Below are 24,943 nucleotides of genomic sequence, written 5' to 3' on the forward strand. Positions count from 1 at the left end.
AAATTAATCCTGTGACTATAAATTTAGGAATGCCTTAGACATATACTTCAATGGTGTCACATCTACGAATTCCAAGAACTATATCTGCTTCTAAATTTGGGTGGTATAGTTAATCTGTGTACTCTATAATATCATGCTTCATTCATTCATTCACTAACTCCAAATAGTTCCTGAGTGTCTACTATGTGCTGATCTTTGTGAAAGGGCTGGGGAGAAAGTAATGGGAAGATCCAACATGTCTCACATTTCACACAGTTCCTCTTATTTGAATTTCATAGACTTTTAAGGCTGATGTAAAGCTTTCTACCTGGCTGCTCTTTCTTGAGACTCATTTTGTCAGATTCTCTCCAAATGGGAATCTTTATGCAAAATGAGTTAATGATTTTTTGCTATTTTTGAACTTACTGAAATAATATGGTGTGAAGCACTGTGGGTTTATGCCAGTTGTCCCAGGGTGATCGTGATTAGATGAAAAAAAGCACTGAGAACAGTGAGGAAAATGAGAGTCCTACAACCACCAGGTGGCATTTCTCACCACTTAGCTAATAAAGAGAATTCATGAAAACACTAGGGGAAAAAGGTTTTCTCAGCCATTGCTTGACGAACAACCTGTGCTACAGTGAATCATCCCAAGAAATGAAAAGAATCTAATGGAGTCCACAGCCTGACATAATAAAAGACTTAATTCAACACTGAAAAGTGTTTCAGAACTGCATAAAACATTTAAAACTCCTCTAACACAATCCTCCTAGAATCAAAGGCCCAGGAAAGGATTAAAGAAAGCAATCTTCCTAGTTTCTAAAAGCTTACTTTAAACAGTTCTAAATTAATAGAAAGCACTCCTCAAGGAACCTGAGCCTAGTGACTTTCGCCATACAAATATCTTCTTTATACAGGTACTATTAACACTATTAATCTTTCTATATTATGCATACTGTTCCATACACCATTTACTGCTTGGTACTATTGCTTCTACTTTTATAGGTAAATCTGAATCTAAACTCCTTTACTGGACTACGTGTTACTTTAGGGCAGAAACTTTTTTAAACTTCTTTCGAGTCATTTGCTTTAGAAACCAGCATAGTGTCCCACTGTGGAGCACTGTGCGGTCCTACCACTCACGGCCTGTGTGGCAAAGCTACTTCTCACATTCTCAGCTTTCTCATCGAAATTCATTTATTCATTTACCCCATTACTTATGGAACACTCACTATGTGCCAGGTACTATTGTAGATTTTATAAACCAAATCAGCAAAAACCCTCCCCACAAAGAATATTCTAGTGGGGACCCACAGGCAATAGACAAAGTGTAATATTAGTACGTTAAGTTAAAGAGTGATAAGTGCTATTTTAAAAACAGGAAAGGAATATGAGGAAAGCTGATAGCTGGGGGAGAGGGGTTAATTTGAAATTTTGAATGTGGTGGCCCAGGGGGCCTTAAAAAAAAGGTAATATTTCAGCAGACTCGAGAAAAGTGAGGGATACACCATGTGAACTACCCAGGGGAAAATTATTCAGGGAGAGGGAAGAGTGGGAACAAAAGCCCTAAGGTAGGAGCATGGTTGGCACCTTTGAAGAGTATCAATGAAAACAAACAGTACGGCTAGAAGCCAGTGAATGAGGAAACAAGTAGCAGAGGATGAGGTCAAAGAGAAAATAAAGGCCAGATCATTTAAGATATGTAGTGTTTGTCCTTATTTAGAGTGAAATGGTCTGCAACCAGAGGGTTCTGAGCAGAAGACATGATCTGTCGGACTTACATTTTCGAAGTATCACTCTGGATGCTGTATTGAAATAGACTAAGGAGGGTAAGAGTGAAAACAGACCAACCAGGAGACTGCTGTAATAGCCAGGTGAAAGGAGACGGTGGCTTGTACCAGGGTGGTAGCAGGGATCAAGAGAGAAGTGATCAGATTCTGTACATATTCTGAAGACCTCATGAGATTTCTTTACTGTTTAAATGTGGGGTCAACTGTAAGAAAAGAAGGGTGGAAGAAAAACCCCAAAATCTTGGCCTGAGCACCAGAAGGATGCAGCTGCTACTAAATGAGATGGGGGAGACTGAGGGAAGAGCTGTTCTGGGATGGAGAGAATATCAGGAAGTTAAGAATAGGTTACGTTTCAGATGCCTGTCAGGCATCTAAGTAGAGAGACGTTGAATAGGCAGCTAACGTTTATGTAAGTGTGTGTGTGTGTGTGTGTGTGTGTGTGTGTGTGTGTGTGTGTATACGTATATTAATCCATAAAATGATTAAAATAAAAAATAGTAATAATAACAGCAAATGCTAAAAAGGAGGGAGAGAAACTGAACTACTCATACATTGCTGGTATCAATTCAGAGTGAGGATATAAATTTGGGAGTTGTCAGCATATAGATTTTAGTTAAAGCCATATGTTGGATGAAATGACCAAGGAAGTAAGTACAGAGAGGAAAGAGGACAGGTCCAAAGACTAAGGTTTCAGGCATGCCAATGTTAAAAGAGCAGGGAAATGAAAAGAAATAAGCAGAGGAAACTGAGAAAGAAGAGATAATAAGACAGGAAGAGTACCAGGGAGTGTGCTATCCTACTGGTAAGAGAACTGTTTCAAGAGGTAGGTAATGAAACTAGTGGGCAGTGGGGAGGGGCGACAAAGGGGTAAGGGAGTGGGAGGTACAAACTACTGGGTGTAATATAGGCTCAAGGATGTATTGTACAACACAGGCAATGGAGCCAATATTTTGTAATAACTGTAAATAGAATGTAACCTTTAAAAATTATATTAAAAAAAATTTTTTTAAAGAAGAAAGTAATGAAGATATTTATGTTGCTGGATTGTTATGAGGGTTAACCAAGATAAAAACACTGACCCAAGGCCAGTCCCATAGTTGGACCTCAATTCACGTTACTTTGATTCTCTTCCGATATATCCTTGCTAAGTGTTACATTCAAGTTTTTTGTTCATTTGTTTTGTTTTATTGTAATGTCTGCTCCAATCAAATCTTTATGAGAAGAGCTAACAAAAAACAAACTATATTTAAGATAGCTCTCAATAAGCACGCTTAATAAGAAATGAGGTTGAACTAAATAATCTATCAAAACAATAACAAATAATTTCTAATCCTTTTTTTTTTGGTTTACTCACATAAGCCAGTTCCAAAAGGTAACAAACCATACAATTCAATTTATTTAACATTGTTGAAATAAAAAAATTATACAAATGGAGACCAGATTAGTGGTCACCAGGGGTTAGGGTTAGGGGTGATGGGAATGGTGTGTGTGCCTGTAAAAGGATGGCTCCAGGGAGCCTATGGTAATGGAATAGTTCTGTATCTTAATTGCAATGGTAGTTATACAAACATACATATGAGATAAAACTGTATAGGACAATATACATACATACCCATACACACTTATAAAACTAGTGAACTAAGAATAAACTGTAGCAATGTCATATACCTACCTGATACTATACTACAGTTATTCAAGATATTACCACTGGGGAAACAGTACCTAGAACATCCCTGTACATATTTTTTTTTTAATTGCCTGTGAATCCATAATTTTTCAAAATAAAAAATAAAATGGTTGCCAATATTGTACGTTTTTAAGCTCTTTGTATAAAATATGCCATTCATATAGAACACTCATGTAAAACTTTCCTATTCTTTATAATTAGAAAAGAAAGTGTGAGAACCAGAAAAAGTTTGTCAAGTCCTGCTCTATAGTATTCCTCAATAAATTACATGCCAACCTTAGAAGGAAGTCAAGGTTAGAATTTTTTGAAAAAAATCTTTCCCCTGCTTACATCATCCATTTGCCCCTTCATAGAGGAATCTTCAGCTTTTTGGCCATTCCCCAATCCTGGACTCTCCCTTGGTAAGAAAGTCATTTCAAGACATTGCACTTGGCAAAGCTTACCCGTGGGAGTACTGCCTTTATGGAGCCCAAAGTTCTGAATGAACTTCTAAAATCATGTCCCCACTCAGAAATACAGTGAGCCTCATCCACAGCAATAAGTGTGATACCTATAAAAACAGAAAAATATGTAAATGGAGAAAATAAAGTTCAAAAAAAGTAATAAACGCATCTAAATTGTTACCACCATCTTCATTAGAATATATAAATATTACAGAAAGTAGTATAAATAATTCAAATCAAAGTATTTGGTTCATATAAAAATATAAGCATAGGGCTTCCCTGGTGGCGCAGTTGTTGAGAGTCCGCCTGCCGATGCAGGGGACACGGGTTCGTGCCCCGGTCTGGGAAGATCCCACATGCCGCGGAGCGGCTGGGCCCGTGAGCCATGGCCGCTGAGCCTGCGCGTCCGGAGCCTGTGCTCCGCAACGGGAGAGGTCACAACAGTGAGAGGCCCGCGTACAGAAAAAAAAAAAAAAAAAAAAAAAAAAAAAAATATATATATATATATATAAGCATAAATAACATCAGATAACACCAAAAATCATTATTGAAAATAGGCAAAGGGAGATATATGGATAAAAGAGAGAAATATATATTTTTCAAACAACATATTTATTGAATTTTAACTTTCATCATTATTCCTCAGAGAAATTAGTTACTTACTATTACTTTGTCCTCAAAGCTATCACTCATTTGCAACGATAATGCCCTAAAAAAAAGAGCGGTTCTCTTTCTCTTTGGTAATACTTTCAATTTTATCTCATGGATTAGCTATCAAAAGAGATAGAGAGGCTTCCCTGGTGGCTCAGTGGTTAAGAATCCTCCTGACAATACAGAGGACACGGGTTCGAGCCCTGGTCTGGGAAGATCCCATATGCCGTGGAGCAACTAAGCCCGTGCACCACAACTACTGAGCCTGCACTCTAGAGCCTGTGAGCCACAACTACAACTACTGAGCCTGTGTGCCACAACTACTGAAGCCCGCGCACCTAGAGCCCATGCTCCGCAACAAGAGAAGCCACTGCAACGAGAAGCCCGCGAACCACAACCAAGAGTAGCCCCCGCTCACCACAACTAGAGAAAGCCCGTGTGCAGCAACGAAGACCCAACACAGCCAAAAATAAAATAAATAAGTAAATACAGTAAAAACAACAAAAAAAAGAGAGATAGAAAGACTCAGCGTATTTCATACTAAGATTAAATGCATCACTGTCCGTGACTGATCACATATTACACTGCAGAGTTCCTCTGTAATGCCAGTTCTGGAAGATGCATGACATTCACGTTTTCTAATATAAAATGGTAAGGGAAGAACTAAATCTCATTATGTACAAAGTAGGTAAGAAGGAATGTACTTTGTTCTCTTCCCCTAGCAATGCCTCTACTCTGCCCTCACACCACACACCCACACTGAAACAGAATCAACAGTGTGTAGTAATGCATTTCAGAAAAGGGCTTTATTATATAATCATTCACTAAAACGTCTTCAGATATTTCAAAGTAGTGACAGTAGTGCTTTTGCCCTCGATCACCAAATTAATACTTAAGACAAAAATAATATTTCCCTTCAATGGGGATGATCACTACTTGATGCTTATCTGAGAATTTATAATGTTTTGCCACTAGTGAGATGATTTAAAACATGTGCTCTAGAGTCAGACTACCTAGATGCATAACCTGGCTTACTATTCATATTACCTTAAGCATGTTACTTAAGCTTCCAAGTGTCAGTTTCTCACAAGTATAAGGTAGGTAATAAAAGTACCTAACATTTTTTAGTTACTCTGAAGATTAAATTAGATCATTCATGTAAAATGCTAAGATAGGGGCTGGCATAAAAGACAGCTCAATAAAAAAAATAAGCTATTATTATTACAGTTATTAAATTCCCACTATGTTCCAAACACTTTTCTAGGTATAAAATGATTAGTAAAATGCAATCCATGATTTTGAGGAGTTCACAATTCTAAAAGAGACAGACAGACAAGCAAATAATTACAATTCATTGAGATTACCAAGTACAATGAGTTGGAGAAGAAAAAGAAAGAAAAAAAAGAAACCTACTAAATAGGAACAAATACAGGTTGATCACATCAAATTTCTATTTCCTGAGTGGCTGGGACAAATTCAATGTTACCACTATACTTATCTGGATTTAGAAACTACAAGACCCAGATTTTAAATTAAATAAATTAAAACAAAGATGACAGCTCCTCCTTTATTTTAAAACCTTCCTTATAATTATAGGTTTGACTAACTAGCTTATTTTAATAAGAATTTTTATTTATTTATTTATCTATTTTTATTATTTTATGCATTTATTTAGTTTTGGCTGCATTGGGTCTTCGTTGCTGCATGTGGGCTTTCTCTAGTTGCGGCGAGGGGGGGCTACTCTTCGTTGCGGTGCGCGGGCTTCTCTTGTTGTGGGGCACAGGCTCTAGGCATGCTTGTGGAGCACAGGCTCTAGGCATGCGGGCTTCAGTAGTTGTGGCACATGCGCTCAGTAGTTGTGGCTCCCGGGCTCTAGAGTGCAGGCTCAGCAGTTGTGGTGCACGGGCTTAGTTGCTCTGTGGCATGTGGGATCTTCCCGGACCAGGGCTTGAACTTGTGTCCCCTGCATTGGCAGGCGGATTCTTAACCACTGCGCCACCAGGGAAGTCCAACTAACTAGCTTTTAATGGAGTTAAACTTTGCCCTTCACAAGCAGCTGAGGCAAGCTTCTGCCAACTTCCACATTAAATGTGCAAGTCCAAGTGTCTGCCCAGGTCCAGGACATATTTCATTTTGGCACACCTGTCATTCAAGCCTACTTCCAAAGTTACAAGACAATTACAGGTGTGTTTGCTTTTAAGGTGTCTCTATGTAAAATTCTGTTTGCTGCTTCTGTTATAAACCCATATTACTTAAATAATAACACATCATAAAAATCATAAATCTGAATAGCTAAATGTCAAACTACTGTACAAATAAAATACTGAGTATATTCCCTGCTAAAAGCATTTTACCAATTCCTGCAAATAAAAGTTAAATAAAAGTATTTCATGAAGGAGAAAAACCATATGATCATCTCAATAGATGCAGAGAAAGCTTTTGACAAAATTCAACACCCATTTATGATAAAAACCCTGCAGAAAGTAGGCACAGAGGGAACTTTCCTCAACATAATAAAGGCCATATATGACAAACCCACAGCCAGCATCGTTCTCAATGGTGAAAAACTGAAACCATTTCCACTAAGATCAGGAACAAGACAAGGTTGCCCACTCTCACCACTCCTATTCAACATAGTTTTGGAAGTTCTAGCCACAGCAATCAGAGAAGAAAAAGAAATAAAAGGAATCCAAATAGGAAAAGAAGAAGTAAAGCTGTCACTATTTGCAGATGACATGATATTATACATAGAGAATCCTAAGGATGCTACCAGAAAACTACTAGAGCTAATCAATGAATTTGGCAAAGTAGCAGGATACAAAATTAATGCACAGAAATCTCTGGCATTCTTATACACTAATGATGAAAAATCTGAGAGTGAAATTAAGAAAACACTCCCATTTACCATTGCAACAAAAAGAATAAAATATCTAGGAATAAACCTACCTAAGGAGACAAAAAACTTGTATGCAGAAAACTATAAGACACTGATGAAAGAAATTAAAGATGATACAAATAGGTGGAGAAATATACCATGTTCTTGGATTGGAAGAATCAACATTGTGAAAATGACTCTACTACCCAAAGCAATCTACAGATTCAATGCAATCCCTATCAAACTACCACTAGCATTTTTTACAGAACTAGAAAAAAAAATTTCACAATTTGTATGGAAACACAAAAGACCCCAAATAGCAAAAGCAATCTATCATATTTACCCTGCTAGTCTATCACTGTAATAAAATGTATTACCCATGTTTTTTAGGAAAAGATCTCATGATTTTAAATACTTTTTTACTAAAAACAAATGAATAGTCATATCTTAAGATATGCCAAATTTTGGGTGAAAAATATATATAAACTTTTGTTTATCTGTAATTAAGTTATAGTCTAGTGTTCTAACACACCATGCACATACATACATTCTTCTTAAGAAAAAACATTTTAGAGTCTTTACAACACTATTTCACGATAGATTTAAATTTTTCAATAATCACTTTCACACAAACTTAGCAGGTCCTTTTCACTCACTGAATTAGAAACTGTATTTTATGAATATTTTAAAAATTAATTATCAGTTTCGTGTATCAGATTATTTCTAATTTTCTTCCTTTAGGATTCACCAAAAGCCCAGCTACGCCGGACAATAGAATGTTGTCGGACCAACTTATGTAACCAGTATTTACAACCTACACTGCCCCCTGTTGTTATAGGTAGGTTAGCAGAGAAAAGTGCAATCATGATTCTCAGTGAAATATTTTCTCTGGTTTTAACAATAAGCAAGCTTTCTAGAGTTCAACACTACAAGTTATTTTTTCCTTTTAAGATGTGATCGAAAGGTAATATGTCTTTTTCATTGTTTACTTCCATTATCAGGTCCATTTTTCGATGGCAGCATTCGATGGCTGGCTTTGCTCATTTCTATGGCTGTCTGCATAATTGCTATGATCATCTTCTCCAGCTGCTTTTGTTACAAGTAAGATAATTATTTTGATGCAAAATATTTTGTTGAATATTAGATATAAACAGTTGTTCTTAAAGCCAGTAGGCAGAAACCATTGACAATGTATTTCAGGAACCATTAACTTGTATTTTCTGGTTATCTCCTTTAATTAACTATATTATAGTTTCTTAAGGGAACAGAGGACCTTACTACTAATCAATTAATTGGACACTACATTATACTTCTTGTTATGTTCATGAGTACTTAAGATATTCTTATTTATAGAATATTGAACTTTCTTATATCTAAATTTAAAAACCTGACCCCATATATGCACTACCAAATGTAAATTAGATAGCTAGTGGGAAGCTGCCGCATAGCACAGGGAGATCACCTCTGTGCTTTGTGACCATGAGAGGGGTGGGATAGGGAGGGTGGGAGGGAGGGAGACGCAAGAGGGAAGAGATATGGGAACATATGTATATGTATAACTGATTCATTTTGTTGTAAAGGAGAAAAATACACACTATTGTAAAACAGTTATACTCCAATAAAGATGTTAAACTTAAAAAAATAAAAATAAAAAAAATAAAAAAGTATTTCAGAAAGAATTTATTCTATTTTGTTCAACATTGACAGTCAACCAAAAAGAGCATTTTCATCCATTTTATGCAGAGTACGCAGCTCTAATAATTGCAGTGTTCATAATTTAATCCTTTAGAAAAAAATTAAAATAGAGAAATAGAACTACCTGTCAAAAGGATCTAAGTAAATACTGGATTAACTCCACCACAGAAACAAAACAAATACTAAAATGGAGCAAAACATATCCAGACCACTATGGACACAGACCCTAACTTTTGCAGTAAAACCATGGAATTTATATATCTAGGGTTGTTGGGTTTAATCTAAAGTGAAATATTCATAAGAACTTCATACAACCTAATAGGACACACACCAAATTTGTTTTCCATTTAAGGCAAAAATATAACATGCCAACAGGGGAGTTTAACAGCTGATGGATGCAATTTTTGATAATATATTTAATCAAATGCTAATTTCTGCCCTCATTCCTTTGTTGATATTTAACACATATTAAAAGGTAAGTATTTGTTTTCACTATATTGTTAGAACAACTGTTAAATGCTTTCCTAGAGTTATATGCAAGTAACCATTAAATGAGACACTGCAATGTTAAAAAACTACCTGTTAGGAATTATTTTAATATATAATTATAAAATGAGATCATATTACATTAGAAAGCTAAGATTGTTTGGTTCAACTGAATGTTTGAAATATGTGCAATTACAATAGAAGCCGTGACTGCAACTATTGGGTAGCTGAGCCTAACCATCAAGAAGCGAAAAACCGACAGAAATGTTTTAATCACAAAAGAAAAAAAAATGATACCAGCTTTTAACTAATTCTATATTAAAATTTTCTAGGACACAGGCTCTGACTTACTATCTAATTTTTTAAATTAATCATACTCACTGATAGCAAATTATCAAAGGTACTGTGGTTTCCAACCTGACTACACATCAGAATCACCCGTGAAAAAACTACAGCTGCCACAGCCTCGTGCCAGGTGCATTAAATCACAATTTTCAAGGTTTGAGGATCTGACATTTTTCTAAAGTTTGAAAGGTGATTCTCATGAACAACAGGGTAGAGAACCACTACATTGACTTAATTTAGATTCAGAATATGAAAAAGAGGAAATTATAATTTCACAGAATCTAAGATTCAATATTTATTCAACAATACATTTAAATGCCTACTACGCGCCAGGCACTGCACTCGGGAAATATAAAGAAATAAGAAAGGCATTTTTCCCTGAAAAGTTTACAGTTTAGCAGAAGAAAACAGATATATAGACAGGTAATTACAATGCAGGAGCCTAATTTCTATGGCAGAGGGAATTATAGGATACTTTGGGATAGGACAGGAGAGACACCACATTGGAGAGGCAGTAATTTCCTGGAGGAGATAAGGTTTGAAATAAACTTTAAGAGAAGTAAAATCCGGTATCCATTCATAAGTTTAACTTTAAAGAATATCGCAATTTAATAAATACTTATAAAGACTGTATCATACCACTTACCAATATTAGCCTGCAGTTGCTGGAGTAGGTCCAAGTTACTTGAACAGAATTCTGGAGTTATGTACACAATCCGGTATTTGCCTCTGTAAAAACAAACAAACAAAGAAACAGGAAATATAAAAACAATCACCCAATGAATACAACTGAAAACCATAACACCTGATAATTTTTTAAATAATATATTACGCCACTTACTAAAAACAAAATGAATGTTATATGTGTGTAGAGATGCACATATTCTGGTTCTTTGATTTCACTTCAATGCATCAAAACAAACATTGGCAATACCAGCCAGGGAGTACTCAGCATAAGGTGCCATTAGAAGCCAGATTCTGATTTCCAGCAGTCTAGCCCCAAAACTACAGTGGCCTGAGTTAAATGATCAAGTCTAGAGTAAATCTTTTATGTGTTAGCAATCCACCCATCATCCTACCCTTGACCCCCATCTCCATGATCAAATCCATAGCACCCATGTTTCTCCTGTGTACTCTGCTGTCTTGCCTACATCTTCTCGGGCCAGGGACAGACAGCATACGAAAATCAAGTCAGTTAGTCTCTGTCCTAGAATTTGGGGGTCTAACCAAGAAACAACCAGTCAGTCTCCAAGTGTCAAGACCTGTAACATGTTAAAAAAAAAAAAAAAAAAAGAAGCTGCAGAGCAATCTATTTTGTGACTAGAAAAGCAGCGAATGCTCACCTCCTCAGAGAGAAGAATGAGGAATACACATAGAGGCTATGGATAAAAAGAAAGCCCTACTGTATTTTTAATACCCATTCCAGTCTCTTCCTGAGGGCTGGCTAATTTTTTTTCAGAGGGATCCACAAGACATTCCTGTATCCTTAATATAAAATTCAGTATTTGCTTAAACTAGTGTGACCGATTTCTATTCTGGGCAGATAGAACCCTAAATTAAGACAATGTCTGCAATAAAGGTTAGGGCTAGGGCAAAATATGTATAGAGTCTCTTTTCCATTCTACCAAATGAAGACATAGATCAAATTAAATAAAATGAAACAACGTTCTATATGAAAAGACTATAAAATATTTAATCTACTGTGTGCTAGGCATGGTGCTTTCACTAGAAATTGGAACAAAACAATTAAGAACAGAACAGATACGCTTTTAATCTCATGAAATTAACTCAGTAGTCTAATTAACACAGGAAATCGTATAAATAATTAGTTCTGACGCCAGACTATTCAGGTTTGAATCTCAGTTCTACCTCTTACAAGCTAAGTGAGCTTAGACAAGTACTTAACTTCGGTGTGCCTCAGTTTCTTCAGTGTGCCTCAGTTTCTTCAGTGTAAAACAGTGATAAGAATTATAAAGACAGCTAATTCTTAGATATCTAGATTCAAGGTAAACCCAATCAAACCCCAGCTGGCATTTTAGTTGAAAAGGTGATATTGAAATACTTATGGAAATACAAAGGACCTAGAATAGACCAAAAAAAAAATTTTTGAAAGAACAAACGTGGAAGACTTGTACTACCTATTTCAAGGCTTATTATAAAGCTAGAGTACTCAAGACACCAATCCAGGCAGACAAACAGATTGATAGAACAGAAAATTAAGAGCGTAGCAATAAACCCACATATATTTAGTCAATTTCTTTTTCACCAAGGTGCAAAAGAAATACAGTGCAGAAAGGATAGTCTTTTCAACAAATGGAGCTGGAAGAAATGGATATGCCTATGCAAAAAAAAAAAAAAAAAAAAAAAAAAGAATTGTAATCAATACCTGGTACAATATACAAAATGTACACAAAATGGGTCATAGATCTAAATGTAAAACATAAAACTATAACATTTTTAGAAGGAAATAAAAAAGAAAATATTTGTGATCATGAGTGAGGCACCAAAAAGCAACAGCAAAAATGGATATGCCTATGCAAAAAAAAAAAAAAAAAAAAAAAAAAAGAATTGTAATCAATACCTGGTACAATATACAAAATGTACACAAAATGGGTCATAGATCTAAATGTAAAACATAAAACTATAACATTTTTAGAAGGAAATAAAAAAGAAAATATTTGTGATCATGAGTGAGGCACCAAAAAGCAACAGCAAAAGCAAAATCCATAAAACAACAAATTGACAAACTGGATGTTATAAAAATGAAAAAGTGATGCTCTTTAAAGGAACTGTTAAGAGAATGAAAAGAGAAGTCATAAACTAAGAGATGTTTGCCAACCATATACCAAATGAAGGATTTATATTCAGAATATATAAATGACTATCAAAATTCATAAGAAAAAAACAAAAATAAGGAATAGGCAAAAGATGTAAATAAACACTTCCTCAAAGATATACAGATAGCTAATAAGTATATGAAAAGATGCTCAACATCATTAGTCATTACGGAAATGCAAATTAAAAACACACTGACATCCTATTAGAATGGCTAAAATTAAAGACTGGCCATACCAGTGATGGCAGAGATGAGGAGGAATTGGAACTCTAAGACACTGCTGGTGGGAACGTGAAATGGTACAACCACTCTCAAAAAAGTATGGCAGTTTCTCAGAAAGTTAACACAGAATTATAATATGACTCAGCAATCCTACTCCTAGGCATGTACACAGAAGAACTGAAAACATATGTTCCCATAAAAACTTATACACAAATATTCATTGTACCATTATTCATAACAGCCAAAAAGTAGAAACAACCTACATGTCCAGCACTGATGAATGAATAAATAAAATATGAAATGTCCATACAATGGAATATTATTCATCCACAAAAAGAAATTAAGTACTGATAACATTACACTAAGTGAAAGAAGTCAGACACATAAGGCCACATCCTGTATGAGCCCATTTATATGAAATGTCCAAAATAGGCAAATCATTGAGACAGAAAGATTAGTGACTGGAAGGGAGTGAAGGAGGGGACAATAGGGAGTGACTGCTTCATGACATGGAGGTTTTGGGGGTGAGTTCTGAAAATGTTCTGGAATTACATAGTGGTGACGGTTGTACAACATTGTGAATGTACTAAAAGCCACTGAACTGTACACTTTGAAAATAATTAAAATGGTGAATATTATATTATGTAGATTTACCTCAATTAGAATAAAAAGGTTAAACATATATCCACTACATGACCCAGTCACTCCACTCCTTGGTTTATACCAATGACATAAGAATATATGTCCATACAAAAATTTGTATACACTGGGACTTCCCTGGTGGTGCAGTGGTTAAAATCCTTCTGCCAATGCAGGGGACACGGGTTTGAGCCCTGGTCCGGGAAGATCCCACATGCCGCGGAGCAACTAAGTCCGTGTGCCACAACTACTGAGCCTGAGCTCTAGAGCCCGCGAGCCACAACTACTGAGCCCACGTGCCACAACTACTGAAGCCCGTGCACCTAGAGCCTGTGCTCCTCAACAAGAGAAGCCACGGTAATGAGAAGCCCGCGCACCACAATGAAGAGTAGTCCCCACTCACTGCAACTAGAGAAAGCCCACACACAGCAACAAAGACCCAACGCAGCCAAAAATAAAATAAAAAATAAAAATAAAGAAATAAAATAAAAAGATATATAGGAATGTTCATAGATTTATTAGTAATTTTCCAAAACTAGAAACAGCTTAAGTGTCCATCAATAAGGAAATGAAAACACAACTGTGGTAATTTCATATAATAAAATACCACTGATTTTTTTTTTAAACTACTGATACATGCAAGAACATGGGGAACTGTCAAAACATGATGCTGAAGGAAAGAAATCTTAAAAGAGTTCCCATTGTATGACTTCATTTATATGAAGTTCTATAACAGACAAAACAAAAGCATGATAGAAAAAATTAAAACAGTGGTTCACTTTAGGATGGTGAATAGAAGGACAGACTGGGATGGAACATGAAGGAACTCTCTGGAGTGACAGTAATACTCTATATCTGGCTAGGGGTTTAGGTTACATATTTGTATGCATTTATTAAAACTTAGTAAATGTATGTGTGTGTGAATCTGTATTAATATATATGCATATACATGTTAATACATATATACACACTTCTGTGTGCCTGAGACATTATTCTTGTTAGGAATTATGTCATGACAGGATTCGTGGGGCAAGAGATCTAGAAACCAGTCCCCACTCAGCCATTAATTCATTAGGTGACTCTGGGCAAATTCTTTTCTCTGGGCCTCAGTTTCCTCATCTGTGAAATGAGACAATACTAGATACTCTCCAAGTTCTCTTCCAAAACAAAATTTTACGATTCTATCATAATAATGCTAGCCTTCCAGTCCAAGAACTGGACATAACAGATTTCTTTGAGTTTGATTTTAAAATTAACAGTTCCATAAATATACTATAAAAAGGAAGTATATTTTTAAATTATGGATATTTTGCCCATGCATTAAATAAAAATTTTTTGTGTACAAAATTTTCCCACATACCACAGACACTTGATCACATGATCAGAAATCATATATATTACTTACAATTTAATATCCTCTAGAACATTTTTTGACTGTCCTGATCCAAGAAAGCAAGCTGGAATGTTGGACATTCTGTAAGAAGAAAAACAAATATTCTGGAACCATGTGCACACTACAAATATCAACTTCATTTTTAAGTGAGAAAGAACAAAGAAATATAATGATGTACATCCTCTTCTTTGCAATCTCTTTTTGTAACTCACTAATTTAATAAATATATTCCTTCAAAGGCTGTATTAGAAGACAGGCTGTTAAGATGGGTTTCCCAAAAAGACTGCAGGCTCAGATTAAAGAAATTTAAAATTTTTCACAACTAAAAACTACACTTCCATGTATATACTTCACACTAGGCTAAAGAAGGGTAACCAAAAGAGAAACGAATTTTGTGATATGTAGTGTAAACTGGCATAAAATTTGCTTTTTAAAAATTTTTTTCGGGGCCATCTGGTAGCCTTGAATTACAGAGAACTCAAGAAAGAAGATAAGCTCTTCCACTAAAGTGTCATTTATTACTAATAAAGACAAAGCAACACTTTTAGCAATGCATTACTGCGAACTAGATTTTAACATACATGATAAATCAAATATTTCCTTCACAGGAGGAAAAAAAAGGGTGGTAATGTGGCAATGAAAGCATTACTCACTCAAGCTGGAGCACTTGGTCTTCCATCAAAGAAATAAGGGGAGAGATGACAAGGCCAATCCCGCCTACATAAACAGGTGGATACTGGAAGCACAAACTCTTTCCATACCCTTAAAATAAAAATAATACATTCAGACAAATAAAACTAAATCCTTGGTACTTTGATTTCTTCTTACGATGTACTTGTATGAGATGAACAGTCACTACTAATGTGCTACCTTCCTAAGAGTTAATTCATGCATAAATTTGAGCATCTACCCTCAGCTCACTCTCTTCTATATTTTACACCATTTGTATACATATTTGTATTTTGAGAGTTTATGGAAAGACTAAGCATGTCAAAACCTTGAAGTTTTATTTTTTAAAGGATTAGATTATTTGCTTAAGTACAACTTACCAGTTGCCATGACAACAACATTATCTCTTCTTTCTTCCAATACAGAATGAATCACTTTCCACTGAACCCTGGAGGATGAAAAGCAAAAAGCTGCTCTGTTTTACTAACAAGAAACCCAAGGGACAAGTTGAAATCCATTTAATTTTTTCACTTCCTCCAGAATTTTGTTTACATTTTTGAGCTTCAATAAAAATATAAGAACCCTGGAACTTGAAAACAAAAGTCCCATTTGACCAACCTCCCATTCAAGCTGACTGAACAACTAGGACTTCTGGTCATATCTGTATTAAATTTTATTACATATAGCTAACGTATAACATAAATTCCAGCTTCATCCTAGATATCCAACAGAGTCACTGATTTAAAATAAATAAGAGAAATGCTCTAGGTGAAAGGATTGACTAAGAAGGGAAATGAGGGAACTTTCTGGAGTGATTGTAATGTTCCATATTTTTAAAAGGGTTTAGGTTACACGTACACTTAAGATTTGCAAACGTTAAACACCTAAAGTTTAACCATTTCCTTGTATGTAAATTTTAGTTAAAAAATTAAATAAATAAATAAATATTTAACTATAGTTAATGATTTACATGCTAAAGTAATTAGGGGGAAGTGTAAGGATGTCTACAATTTACCTTGAGATGCATTTTAAAAACTGAATGGATTAAAAAGTGGATACAGAGAAAATCAATATATAATAAAGCAAGTATAATAAAATGTTAATAGTGAATTAATGGTGAATATACAGGTATTCATAGTAAAAAAAAACAAACTCTAATGTATCTTTGAAATTTCTTTTAATAAAATGTTGAGGGAAAAATCAACTGGAAAGGTGATCTTAAATTCACTGATATGTACATTTATTTGCATTTTTCTATGTGTAGGACATAGTTTAATTTTTTTTTTAATTTTTTAAGATCAAAAGGAAAAATGAAAGAAATGCTTCCATGGATTAAATTTTAAATTCCCAGAATAGAAAAAATACAGTCTAGAGTTTTACATTCTTATCAGTTTTATTCAACTTTACTTGTTCTTCATCTCATTTGTATTCCTCGCATTTTAATACTTAGAAGTGTGCCGCCTTGGATGTAAATACCTTTGAATATGTTAAAACTGATATGATTATCGCTGTTTTTCAAACTATTGTCTCATGAATTTCTATTACAACATGCTTTGGACAATGAGATGCACAGAACAGGCACACACAGATACATATATAATAAAACACAAGTCAGCATTAAATTTATTTATTAATGTCTCTACCCAGAACTCTCTATAGTAAGGAAAACCATTTTCCCCACTTATAAAAACAATCTGCAGATATGAATTTTATATAAATATTACTTCAAAATAATTCTGTAGTCACTTAGAAAAAATACAGTGTGGCATGTATAAACTATAATGAAGTTGTGCTTTTACTGTTAAATGGATGGATTATTTGCCTTTTTTCCTTTGTGAAGAAAACAGTAAATATGCAATTTAATTAACTGAGATTATACTCACGGCTTAAAATTAGAATGGCCAAAGTAGGTCTTGAGGCAATTAATTTGCTTTGCAGTAGGTCCTGGTAACCAACAGTCTTAAAATAAAATGGACATTTACGTTAAAATAGAAGTACACAAAGTGAGAGGGAGTAAGTTTTATTTCACTGACTTCTTTTAAAGTATATTGTGGTAGGTACCAAAGGTCACTGCTGTCTTTTAAATCCACCCAATTTTGTCCTCTGGGTACCAGTCATGACTCCAGGTAAACCCTTTGATTAATTACCTAATACTAAGGAGAACTTTGTTGTGATTCAGTTTGCCAGCCCCGTAAAAAAACAGTGTTTTGGAATTTGCTATACTTTCAAAAATTATCATTTAGAGCCAACAATGGCAAGCAAAACGCCAATCCAAATTTTATAATATAACCAACTTTCAATCAATAGTAAGCAGAAATCACATTATTGTCACAAATAAAATCTATAGATAAAACAAGATCTTCATTTTAATTACCATTCCACCAAATCTTTGACCAAAATTCCAACTGCATAGCAGAATGGAATGACATTAATTTTACCCCACTGATTTTCATTTTTTCCTCAGGTTGAAGGGTTCATGAGGGATCAAGAAAGAGCAAAGAGTCAAGATAATTCATTTCTAAACAAATGAATATTTGTCCATATTTAATACAAGAAAACAAAGGAAAAAAACTTTAACATTTTCATGTATTTCCATCTACAAAATTATTTTAAATTTTCCACATTTTAACATTGATGAAATCTAGCTCTAGAGAGTTCTACTCTATGAGAAGACACCCACACCTTGTCATAATAAGTACCATATCACTTAAATGGCAGAAGATTCACTTAGTGGATTCTTTACTAGAGTTTGCATATACAGGATGAAAATTAGTCCATTTTGCTATTTGACATTGTGTCACTTATTTTCAGTAATAAGCTCCTGAAGGACAAGACACTGTGTACCTATGCCATTTACAATAATGTTTAATATAAGTAATTAATTTATGATTTCTTATTAATGATTTTTTATGATTTTGACAAACAAAATATAAAATTTAGGATGAAAAGTTTCACATCACCATGTTCACCAAATGACACAACACTTCTATTACTTTACTCTTCTAAATAATAACATTGTGTTTTATGAAGACCAAGGCACTAAGGGATTTAATGACAAGTTTCTAGGACCTAATTAACTACATGCCACAAAATCATTGACCTCCAAAATGTTTAACACCTGGACCCTAAATTAAAATCAGTGGTAGGTATCAGAGATGAGTCATTTCAAACATATTACAGTGCTTACCTTCATCAACAACTTCTTCCTCTTCAATAGCTTCATTCTCATCTTCATCATCTTCTTCAGAAGGAAGACCCAGATTTCTTTCCATTTCTATGCATTTTGAATGATTTGGATCTACTGTGCTACTATTTAGGTTTTCTAAAGACTGAACGTTTAAAAGAATTTTTAAAAGCAAAATCATTGACAGTGTTGTATCTTTTTCAGCAAACACAAAAGGAGTATTATTAACAGAGCCTACAATTTTGTTCAAAGCTGGCAGATGTGCAAGCAATACCACAAAAGAACATGTGTGCTCCAGTTTAAATATGTGCTCAAGAATGGTTTCTAAGGCACAAGGCCAAAGAGGAATACTGCCAGCATAAACAGGGTTCATTAATACCATATAATGAACTGCCCCCAGGGAAAGTTACCATAAATTTTGAATTTAGATTATTTAAAACATTTTTTTCTTTATCATATTTCAATGCTTTCAATTCCCAAGTGGTAAATGTGGGTTTTAATGTTATTTTTGTAATGAGTTTCTCTATATCATGTGTCAGTCACATTCTTTTTGAGTAAGCGTAAGGTTTAAACTATAAGCAAACAATAAATGTGTTTTTGGAGTTGTCAAAACAACAACAAAAAGATTGATATAATTTTAGGAAAGGAATATTACAAATGTGAAATAAAGTTTATTTGTTGTCATTTTGGCTTGATATCTGATTTCCTCCCCTAAATGAAGGTTATCTATTTAACGAAGCTAAGGATATTTCAAAATTGCTTCATCTGTAAAATTTCTAACTGAGAAATAACAGGAAGAATTATTAAACCAGTTCTCATTTTCTCTTTATATTAAACCTTCCATTTAGTAAGTTTGACTTTAAAGGTTTTTTTAAAAGTGTATTCATTTCAGGCCTACAAAAGGAAAAACAAGTGATTTTCTTCCTGATTTTTTATTCAAGTCAACAAACAGACTTAGAAAAGCATTTTGGAAATAAAGTTCCCTCATATAGGCACCAAGGTTGCCTTCTAAGAGGTTCACTATATAATATAAATTTGTGAAAGTCCACAACTATCCTATAAAGGCACTATTTTAACAGCACTCCTCAGAGAAATGGCTCATCACTAAAGGAATATGATTTAGTGTGTACACTCTTTTATTATTGTTAACTAATGTTTACTATAAACACTTAGGAAATGCCAGGCTCTTTAGTAAACTCTTCAAAAGTAACACCTTAATAATAAATACAACTGTTAAGTGAGTATCAAAAAGCTAAGAAACTCGCCCAAAGTCACACAGCTAATAAAGGGAGAAGCTAGAATGTGAACCCACATTTACATTCAGAATCCACACTCCTATCACTACCCACTACACTGCCTCAAAATTAAAGAATCAGGAACTCGGGGGCTTCCCTGGTGGCGCAGTGGTTGCGCGTCCGCCTGCCGATGCGGCGGGTTCGCGCCCCGGTCTGGGAGGGTCCCACGTGCCGCGGAGCGGCTGGGCCAGTGAGCCATGGCCGCTGGGCCTGCGCGTCCGGAGCCTGTGCTCCGCAACGGGAGAGGCCACGGCAGGGGGAGGCCCGCATAGCACAAAAAAAAAAAAAAGAATCAGGAACTTAATCTCATTTCATAAGAAGAAAAATCACATCAACCTAAAGATGAGGACTAACAAGTATGCATAATGGTGAACTTCTGTGTTTTTCTTCATTTTTCACTTTAATTAGCAAAATTTAGGCTTTTCTTTCTAATTTCCCATCCTTGATTCATAAGACCTGACAAACCCGAGGTCAGGTGAAGTAGAAAATACATAAATTATAAAATGATATTTTCAATTTTGATAACAAAATAGGGGAAAACTGAACCATTTAAAACATTAGAAAATTATATATAATAGAAAACAGCAAATAAAACCAAAGGAAGTAAAGAATATCGAATGTATAAAAACAGAACTTCTGGGCTTCCCTGGTGGCGCAGTGGTTGAGAGTCCACCTGCCGATGCACGGGACACGGGCTCGTGCCCCGGTCCAGGAAGATCCCACATGCCGCGGAGTGGCTGGGCCCGTGAGCCATGGCCGCTGAGCCTGTGCGTCCGGAGCCTGTGCTCCGCAATGGGAGAGGCCACAACAGTGAGAGGCCAGCGTACCACAAAGAAAAAAACAAACAAACAAAAAAAACAAAACAGAACTTCCAAATAAAAGTGGATACACATGGATGGGAAGAAAGAGAAACCTATTTCAACACTGAAGAGCTGAATCACTACCCATGTTCCAGGAAGATTAAAAGTAAGTGACCTAAGAGGGAAGAGAAAACATACTATGTTTTCTAGTATGTAAAATTTAGTATACTACTGCTACTACTACTACATTATTCATAGACCATATACCAAGGTATAAAGAAATATGAAGTGGAAAACAAAATCTAATGTTACATAAGTGATAGCAATCTCATTGTGGTGGGACCAGTTTAGAATTAGGCAATATTTTACTTAATTAATGTCCCTTGGAAAGAACTGGAAGTAATTTTCCATAATGTTGAACATACCTTAAGCATCTCCATTTCTAAATCTTCATCACTCTCAATTACATAAGATATATCCTCTTCGTTATCCTTGGAAGACAAAAAAAAAAAAAATTTCAAACATTAATTTCCAGTATAATTGACTCCATACCCTCTTTTCCACAAAATAAAGTTCCTATATGCTAAATAACTTTAGACTACTTCCTATTCTTCTCTAATAAATAAATTTATAATATATATTTATATGTTTATATGACAGGTAGATAGAAAGGAAGGAGAGAGGATGGTAGGGAGGAATAAACATAGAAACAAAGAAAGAAAAAAAGAACCAAGTAAAAAGAGAAAAAAAGAAATATAATTGGAAAGATAAACAAGATAGACAAACAGACATGAAATAAAGCCCACACTCTCTAAATGAGAGTACAGAGTGACAAGCTCACCTATGGTTAAAAAAAATCTCAAACTGTGTTTCCCAAACTTTTTGAGTACAAGAACCTCTTTGCAATCTTGAAAAATTCTGTACAAAGCCAGGAACTACAGCTGTTCTCTTATAGCCACTGATTTTTAAAAGATTAAAAAAAGCTTCTATGATTTTAATAATACCTTTAAATATTGTTATTTTGCAAATAGCATCTACAGGTGCTTGAAAAACAGGGTCAGATAAGTTATTTATTCAGCTATTGCCAATACCTGGTTATGATGAAACTACAATAACATGGCAATCCCCGCAAAGCAGGTGTCCAAGGATAGAAACCTGTACAAAAGAAACCCACAAAAGAAATACAGAAGGACCCCAAAATAAGGCTAATCATTAAACTGGAAGTAGAAAAAGGAAGTACGGCCTTAATTAACCTGCAAAAATTAAGCTTTAAAAAAGATTTTAAAGTAAGTTTTTTTTGTTTTTGTTTTTGTTTTTTTTCCGGTATGCGGGCCTCTCACTGTTGTGGCCTCTCCCGTTGCAGAGCGCAGGCTCCGGATGCACACGCTCAGCGGCCGTGGGTCACGGGCCCAGCCGCTCCACGGCATGTGGGATCTTCCCGGACCGGGGCACGAACCCGTGTCCCCTGCATCGGCAGGCGGATTCTCAACCACTGCGCCACCAGGGAAGCCCTAAAGTAAGTTTTATACAAGGAAAGAAAAACTCTTTTATTTTTTAAATCATTATTTATTTGCTGTGTGGGTCTTTAATGAATTTTTTAAATGCTAATAATTATTACACAATAAAAAATGGCAATAATTGGAGTAAAAGATGTGAGTCAGATCATGAAATCCTGATCACAATTCTATGTCACTGTATGAAACATATCACTTTAAAGTGAATACCTAATACAAAATTTCTAGAAAATCAAAAGGTAATGCAGATGTTAGCAAAAGATATTCCCCAAAAGAGGAATCTGCTTTACAAATGGTTGGTATGAAAACAGTTTGAAAACAATGTTAAAATAAAGTGCGTTCATATACTGATAGAAGTGATTACTAATATAGTTACCAAACACAGAGAAATACTGAGACTCTGTCATTAGAAAACTGAGGAAATAATCCTATTAAATGACTTTCAAATCTAATTTTTAAAACTTAAAACTTAGTTATTATAAAAGAAAATGTAGGGCTTCCCTGGTGGCGCAGTGGTTGAGAGTCTGCCTGCCGATGCAGGGGACACGGGTTTGAGTCCCGGTCTGGGAAGATCCCACATGCCGCGGAGCGGCTGGGCCCGTGAGCCATGGCCGCTGAGCCTGCACGTCCGGAGCCTGTGCTCCGCAACTGGAGTCCCTTGGAAAGAACTGGAAGTAATTTTCCATAATGTTGAACATACCTTAAGCATCTCCATTTCTAAATCTTCATCACTCTCAATTACATAAGATATATCCTCTTCGTTATCCTTGGAAGACAAAAAAAAAAAAATTTCAAACATTCATTTCCAGTATAATTGACTCCATACCCTCTTTTCCACAAAATAAAGTTCCTATATGCTAAATAACTTTAGACTACTTCCTATTCTTCTCTAATAAATAAATTTATAATATATATTTATATGTTTATATGACAGGTAGATAGAAAGGAAGGAGAGAGGATGGTAGGGAGGAATAAACATAGAAACAAAGAAAGAAAAAAAGAACCAAGTAAAAAGAGAAAAAAAGAAATATAATTGGAAAGATAAACAAGATAGACAAACAGACATGAAATAAAGCCCACACTCTCTAAATGAGAGTACAGAGTGACAAGCTCACCTATGGTTAAAAAAAATCTCAAACTGTGTTTCCCAAACTTTTTGAGTACAAGAACCTCTTTGCAATCTTGAAAAATTCTGTACAAAGCCAGGAACTACAGCTGTTCTCTTATAGCCACTGATTTTTAAAAGATTAAAAAAAGCTTCTATGATTTTAATAATACCTTTAAATATTGTTATTTTGCAAATAGCATCTACAGGTGCTTGAAAAACAGGGTCAGATAAGTTATTTATTCAGCTATTGCCAATACCTGGTTATGATGAAACTACAATAACATGGCAATCCCCGCAAAGCAGGTGTCCAAGGATAGAAACCTGTACAAAAGAAACCCACAAAAGAAATACAGAAGGACCCCAAAATAAGGCTAATCATTAAACTGGAAGTAGAAAAAGGAAGTACGGCCTTAATTAACCTGCAAAAATTAAGCTTTAAAAAAGATTTTAAAGTAAGTTTTTTTTGTTTTTGTTTTTGTTTTTTTTCCGGTATGCGGGCCTCTCACTGTTGTGGCCTCTCCCGTTGCAGAGCGCAGGCTCCGGATGCACACGCTCAGCGGCCGTGGGTCACGGGCCCAGCCGCTCCACGGCATGTGGGATCTTCCCGGACCGGGGCACGAACCCGTGTCCCCTGCATCGGCAGGCGGATTCTCAACCACTGCGCCACCAGGGAAGCCCTAAAGTAAGTTTTATACAAGGAAAGAAAAACTCTTTTATTTTTTAAATCATTATTTATTTGCTGTGTGGGTCTTTAATGAATTTTTTAAATGCTAATAATTATTACACAATAAAAAATGGCAATAATTGGAGTAAAAGATGTGAGTCAGATCATGAAATCCTGATCACAATTCTATGTCACTGTATGAAACATATCACTTTAAAGTGAATACCTAATACAAAATTTCTAGAAAATCAAAAGGTAATGCAGATGTTAGCAAAAGATATTCCCCAAAAGAGGAATCTGCTTTACAAATGGTTGGTATGAAAACAGTTTGAAAACAATGTTAAAATAAAGTGCGTTCATATACTGATAGAAGTGATTACTAATATAGTTACCAAACACAGAGAAATACTGAGACTCTGTCATTAGAAAACTGAGGAAATAATCCTATTAAATGACTTTCAAATCTAATTTTTAAAACTTAAAACTTAGTTATTATAAAAGAAAATGTAGGGCTTCCCTGGTGGCGCAGTGGTTGAGAGTCTGCCTGCCGATGCAGGGGACACGGGTTTGAGTCCCGGTCTGGGAAGATCCCACATGCCGCGGAGCGGCTGGGCCCGTGAGCCATGGCCGCTGAGCCTGCACGTCCGGAGCCTGTGCTCCGCAACTGG

The 24,943-nt window shown here is 35.3% G+C and overlaps 1 protein-coding gene across 1 annotated transcript in view; it reads right to left on the reverse strand.

Moving 5' to 3' along the window:
- Positions 1–24,943, reverse strand: part of WRN (WRN RecQ like helicase) — a 127,628-nt gene that overhangs the window by 61,134 nt on the left and 41,551 nt on the right. Inside the window, exons 10-18 of the mRNA XM_055080921.1 lie at positions 23,204–23,269; positions 21,415–21,495; positions 18,898–19,039; positions 17,594–17,669; positions 16,091–16,158; positions 15,695–15,803; positions 15,054–15,122; positions 10,598–10,680; positions 3,900–4,006 (exon numbers count right to left, since the gene is read on the reverse strand). Coding sequence (XP_054936896.1) covers positions 3,900–4,006; positions 10,598–10,680; positions 15,054–15,122; positions 15,695–15,803; positions 16,091–16,158; positions 17,594–17,669; positions 18,898–19,039; positions 21,415–21,495; positions 23,204–23,269 — 801 coding nt within the window. The remainder of the gene's footprint in view (positions 1–3,899; positions 4,007–10,597; positions 10,681–15,053; positions 15,123–15,694; positions 15,804–16,090; positions 16,159–17,593; positions 17,670–18,897; positions 19,040–21,414; positions 21,496–23,203; positions 23,270–24,943) is intronic.

The sequence above is a fragment of the Physeter macrocephalus genome, chromosome 20 (assembly GCF_002837175.3).
Source record: "Physeter macrocephalus isolate SW-GA chromosome 20, ASM283717v5, whole genome shotgun sequence".
Lineage (NCBI taxonomy): Eukaryota > Metazoa > Chordata > Mammalia > Artiodactyla > Physeteridae > Physeter > Physeter macrocephalus.